General features: G+C 44.7%; 1 protein-coding gene across 3 annotated transcripts in view; it reads left to right on the top strand.

Moving 5' to 3' along the window:
• Positions 1 to 468: 468 nt before the first annotated feature.
• The window catches only part of LOC108297016 (mediator of RNA polymerase II transcription subunit 27), a 65,786-nt gene continuing 60,254 nt past the window's right edge, over positions 469 to 6,000 (top strand). For 2 of the 3 annotated variants that reach the window (XM_017519640.2, XM_017519642.2), the window contains exons 1-2: positions 470 to 716; positions 2,848 to 2,992. In XM_017519640.2, coding sequence (XP_017375129.1) covers positions 514 to 716; positions 2,848 to 2,992 — 348 coding nt within the window. In that variant the 5' untranslated portion in view covers positions 470 to 513. Of the gene's footprint in view, positions 717 to 2,847; positions 2,993 to 6,000 lie in introns of all 3 variants that reach the window. The other variant, XM_017519641.2, reaches the window with a different exon arrangement.

Below are 6,000 nucleotides of genomic sequence, written 5' to 3'. Positions count from 1 at the left end.
CTTTCACCCACTAGCTTTAGTATCCATCGATTTCTATCGGAATCAATTATTCTAATAGTTGCCAAATGGCAATTTTCTAATTCCATTCTCTTTCTGCATTTATGAGTTGGCATTCTACTGTAGGGAATAAACTTCCCTTCTACCCCCTTTATTTGTGAATATGGACTCATTTTATTCAATGGGCTACGCTCCTTTCCGTTTTACACTATTGCTCTGAGCAATTCTTTTCCCTACGATTCCCCAGAGTGCAAGTTTGGGGAAATGCGGGAACTTTCTGTATTTCTTTGCCAACATTAAGCAAACCGAGAGTACAACCTGACTTCCCCAAGTAGAGAAAAATCACTTTCCTGCCCACTCATTTGTTTAGTTCAAGGGGAAACCCTTTTTTGAAAGTGCTTTCTGGGCAGCCCCGCGCGAACTACATTTCCCAGAGGTCTTTGGATATACGTCATCAGCGAGCGCGGCTTTTTGCAGGCGAAGCCGGCTTTGGAGAGCTGCTGTGGCAGGGGCAACATGGCGGACGTGATAAATGTCAGTGTGAATCTGGAGGCCTTTTCCCAGGCCATCAGTGCCATCCAGGCGCTGCGCTCCAGCGTGAGCAGGGTGTTCGACTGCCTGAAGGATGGGATGCGGAACAAGGAGACGCTGGAGGGCCGGGAGAAGGCCTTCATTGCGCACTTCCAGGACAACTTACATTCGGTCAACCGGGACCTCAAGTAGGTACCGGCTGAAGGGGCCGGGGTCGGGGACCGGCCCCTCTCCGACCCTGCCCCTACGTCGCTCGAGTCTTCCCAGGCAGGGGCTGTTCTCCATTTCGCTTTATCCCTGTTCTTTCTCTTCGTCCTCTCCAAACCTCTGCCTGCCCCTCAGGGACACCTTGCCACTATCTCGCTTTCTCGTCTCGCTTCTGCTGGCCCCCTGGTCCTGTCTATCTCCCGCCATCGTCGACCTCTTCTGTGGCGGTTCCATTCCTGACGAGCAGGCATGCTCTCCCCATGAACTTCCACTTCTCTGCGCTTGGCAGGTTTCTCACCTGTAGGCCCTCTGTGCCCCATCACGTCTGATCAGAATGTAGCGACAGTCCAGACCAGGACGTGATCAATCGGCCCCCAACCCAAGTGCACCCAATCTGATTAGCCCCAGTTCCCCGGCTTTGAACTTGGGCTTCATCAGTTCCACCACCACCCACCCCAACCACGACGAAACAGGCGAGACCTTGAGCTATATCTTCCTTTCTTCCCCTACGCTCTCCCAAACCACCTGATCAGTTTCCTCACTCCCGCTCTCACTTCTCCCGTTCAGTTCCTTCAGCAGTAGAGACCTATCTAATCTCTTAACCAGTTTAATTACTTATGCTTAACACCCCTGCTTCTTAATTTGTAGTCTTTTAGGGTTAAGGATTCAACTTTTCCTCCTCTTTCTTACAAAGCACCTTCTTCACTTATACTTTATAAGTGTTGTAAGAATTAAATGAGAGGATGTTTGTCAGGGGCCTGGCACATAGTAGGCACTTCTTGATTGCTAAGGTCCTGAACTTGCCTTCCCTTTTATAAGAGAGTCAGTCCCTCCCAGGAAGATTAGAATTTCAGGATTTTTGCCTTTCACTTCTCAGAATTGACCTGAGAAGGGGAAGGCATTTGGTGAGCTAGTCATTCTTTGATTTCTGGACTGGTTGGATTTTTGTTTTTTCAACTTGGTCTCCTTAGTAACCAGATGGAAAGAGGAGGTGGGCTGGAGGAGGAGGAGGAGGAGGAGGAGGAGGAGGAGGAGGAGGAGGAGGAGGAGGAGGAGGAGGAGGGGGGGGGGAGGAGGCGGCGGCGGCCAAATGTTGGGTGCCGTTTCGTTTTCCCCCTAAGTAGTTGCCATAAATCACACACCCCTCCTCAACTCCCACATCCACTTGCTATTCTCTGGCACAGCGCCGAGCACCAGTTAATACTTTCCCTGCTTCAGGGGATGCACTGGTTATTCCTCCCTGGCTTCTATTTTTTTCCCATTTTCTCTCTGAATTTCTTCCCTTTGTGATGTTCAGGATATTATACCCTGCACCATTTTAAATAGAAACTTTAAGAGTGCTGACATTATCCTTTTGCCTTCTTAAATCTTGGTACAGTAGTGCCAAGAAGAAGAAGGTGGCTGATGATTCCAAAATGAATGTGGCATGAGAAGCTGTTCCTAGAGAGTCTTTTGTTGGCAGTTTGGGACTGGCCCCTCAGAATATACTCCTGGAATGTGCTCTTATTGGCTCGCTTTCCCAAGCTTCTCCAGGGTTTTCCTGCTAGACTGAAGAGTGTTTGTTTGACACAGCCCCCTCGGTGATGTCTTTCCATTCCATTTGTTTATTTTATCTCTTCTTTGTTTTGTTAAGTTTTACCATCTGTGAAGCATCATGTGCAAATCTATCCCTATGTGAATGATAAATAATCATCATTTATTCAGGTACTTGCTATTCTGCCAAGTGTAATGATCTGCACGTGGGTCTGGAAACTCTTAGTGAGAGGCAATGTTAGCCCACATTTCAAAATTCCGGAAAGTCTCCTCCCCACTGCAGAGATGAATTTGAGTTGTTACATTCTGATTGTGGGAGTCTTATTGATTCTAGTGCCCTTACCTTTTTTTTCTCCTTTGGAATGGCACCAGGGAGCTCTGTTTTAAAGTCAGATAAACTCTCATTTAGGGTCTTTTGTTGTTGTTGTTGTTGTTCTAAATGTTTTTTAACCTTTCAAAAAGTATTCTTAAAGGACTTCTGATGGATGGTTTGAAGCACAGTTTTTGATCCTGGGGGCTGGCTTCACTCTGGAGTGCAAATGGGCTTAGGTTTATTTGCCTTATCTCTTTGCTTTTCAGTGAGCTGGAACGTCTGAGCAATCTGGTAGGCAAGCCATCTGAGAACCATCCTCTTCATAACAGTGGGCTCTTAAGCCTAGATCCTGTGCAGGACAAAACTCCTCTCTATAGTCAGCTCCTTCAAGCATATAAATGGTCAAACAAGGTAAGGGAGATGTAATACATGGAGCTAATATATAGAAAGCCAAGTTTTCTTATATTCTATAAATACAGAAAGCAAAAGTAAGTTTTTAATTCTTTTTATGTTCTTGATTCTGCATGGGGTTATAGAGTTGGAAGTTTCAGAATTTTTCTGTAAGCTCTTTTTTAGTCCTTTGAAATCTTTAGGGATTCATAATGCTCAGGTAATGACTTACTAAACATTCTAACTCAGGTGTGTTTAACCTGGAGACTAAGTATGGAGCGCAACGCTAATGAGCCCCTTAAAATGATATGCAGTATGTTGTGGTATGTGCCTGTATGTCTGGAGAAGGCTTCCTAGCTTTCATCCAGTTCACAGAGGAATCTGTGGCCCCCAGGAGGTGTCTAAATGTGTAGCTGCTAACGTTACGTTCTTGTATTGTCTGTTCCTCTGTCACAGATGGATGGGCATCACTAGAATACCGTTTGTTAGATGACTTTCTAATTACTTTAGTTGCCGAGGGAGATTGTTCTTAACATGCTCTGCAGAGTTTTATATTCATGGTTTCTTTCAGCAGGCAGGCCTGTGGCAGAGACCCTAGGACAGCTGCAAAAGGAAAAAGTAAACTGTCATTGAAAACTAACAGAAACAGTTAGACTCATGAATCTGGAAACGGTTGATTTGTTTACTAACAAGTTCCTTTTGTTTGGGTGCTGTATGTTGTGGCATGCATGTGTGTATGGGTTTTTTTAATGTTGATAGGGAACTAGAATACACACACACACACACAGACACACACACTCTTTAGGAATGATTTTGGAAACTTTTTTTTTTGTTATACTGTGCTGCCTCTTTGAATAATTTTTGTTAGAATCGTTGGTCATTTAACTGGATGCAGGGTTGTGCCACTTCCAATAATCCGTTGTCGTTTTCCTCTTTTCTTTTTTTTCTTTTTTCTTTTTCTTTTTCTTTTTTCTTTTTTGTTTGAGATGAAGTCTTGCTCTGTTGCCTAAGCTAGAGTGCACTGGCGTGATCTCAGCTCACTGCAATCTCCCTCTCCCTGGTTCAAGCGATTCTCCTGCCTTAACCTCCTGAGTAGCTGGGATTACAGGTGCATGCCACTGCACCAGGCTAATTTTTGTATTTTTAATAGAGACAGGGTTTCACGATCTTGGCCAGGCTGGTCTTGAACTGCTGACCTCATGATCCACCCTCCTCGGCCTCCCGAAGTGCTGGGATTACAGGCGTGAACCATCGCGCCCGGTCCTTTTCCTCTTTTCTGTGGTTCTTTTCCCCTTAGGTCTTGGATAAGAGATAAACCTTGAGAGTTTTTCTGGTGTGCAGAGTTTTTTTCTTTGAATTTCTCTGTAAGGGTGTTTTAGTATTCCTTGGTTTGCAATGAACCCTGGGAGCTGCACTGCATTTGGGATTCAGTAAGGAGATTTATCACGGGGTACTAAAGAAAGAACTTGAACCTTGAATACATACATTTAGCCTATAAGGCCTTTCCCCAAAACTCTGGGCTGCCAGTGACAGAAACCCAGCTGGGTCTAGGTTTAGCCAAAACAAACAAACAAAAATGGCAGGGAGGCCTTCATTACTTCAAGGAACTAAAATGTTCAGGGAGTTACTTGTCTGAGGCTGAGCTCAGGAGGATCAGGGTGCTTGGGTGATGTGGCAGGAATGTCACTCTCTTGCCCTCTCTAGGCCTGCTTGCCTTTCTTGGCCTGATGCTCTTCAAGTGGTAAAAACCATCACTCGGCAGTTGTGGGTATACATAGTTCTTGTACCTGGTGACCTACTAGTGTCCATGTCAGGCCCTGAAAAAGGATTCTGGCCCAAACTTGATAGGTGCCCTCTGAGATGATTCATTGCATCCATGGGTGGGATCCTCAGCTCAAAACACCTGAAACACAGGGATTGGGGCTCCTTGGAGTTGGGAGAGAGGGCGTTCCCAGAAGGAATGGATGCAGGGCAGATGAAGAAATCACAGATGTCTGCTGCAGTTTTTTAGGGCAGACGTGGGACTGTTCCAGCTCTGCACAGATAGGTGTTTGGAAGAGGAAGCCATGTCGATGTATCCCATGGGTAAAGTTCTCGAAATAGGCTGCAGTGACAAGGACTGTTCAATGGTGGGAAGATTCAGGCCTATGTCAAAACCATGAGTGAGTGAGACACTTTTCGGATGCGACTAGTCTTACATTGAGGTGATGACTCTGAATTTTTGAATGAAGGTAGTTTAATCACTGAATTGTTCCGCTATTAGAAGTCCCTACTTCAACCCCCCACTTGCCCCGCAGTGGAAAATAGGTTGTATTAAGGAAAAGAAATTATGTATGTGGAACTTCTTGCGCTGGAAATGCTACAGGTTAAAAATATCCATATGCATTTATCACAGATTATAAATCTCATATGAGCAATATGAGGAGATGTTGAGGGTGTAGCCATGTCCTTGACCTGCTGAGGTTGAGGTCTTATAAAGGAACTATGTTCTTTCACAGGAGAATAGTTAAGAGATTCAGCCCCTTATTTTAGAGATGAACAAACTGAGCCCAGTGAACCGACCTTGTTTACATCTCCCCAACCGTGACCAGAATTTGGGTTTTCTGACTTAGTTCAGTGTTGTTTCCTCTAAATTTTGATGTTTTAGTCCAGTTTTGCTTAAGGTTTTCAACGATAGAAAACATTTTTTCCTCGTTTACCTGCATCCTGGAAACAATTCACATTATATTTTGTTCATGAATCTGTGTGCATTTCCCTAATTTTTAGTGATTTATCAAAGGGTGGAGATGGCAAATACATGGTACCTGGGTTCTTAACCTATTGTTCTTTCTGGGGCAGACATCACCAATCAACCATTGCATTCTTTCTTGCTGAGGCTGTGTGTATATTGGCTTAGAATCCTTGCAACTCTCTGTTCTGACACTAGGCAGCCACTGCCAATTACTCAGAGGAGAGTGGCCAGGAAAACATGTTTTTTATTTCTGTTATGGCAGCTAATGTCCTATGTGACTATTACTGATCTATACCTG

Source organism: Cebus imitator, unplaced genomic scaffold (assembly GCF_001604975.1).
Source record: "Cebus imitator isolate Cc_AM_T3 unplaced genomic scaffold, Cebus_imitator-1.0 Scaffold762, whole genome shotgun sequence".
Taxonomy (NCBI): domain Eukaryota; kingdom Metazoa; phylum Chordata; class Mammalia; order Primates; family Cebidae; genus Cebus; species Cebus imitator.
This window is presented reverse-complemented; position numbering and strand designations above follow the sequence as displayed.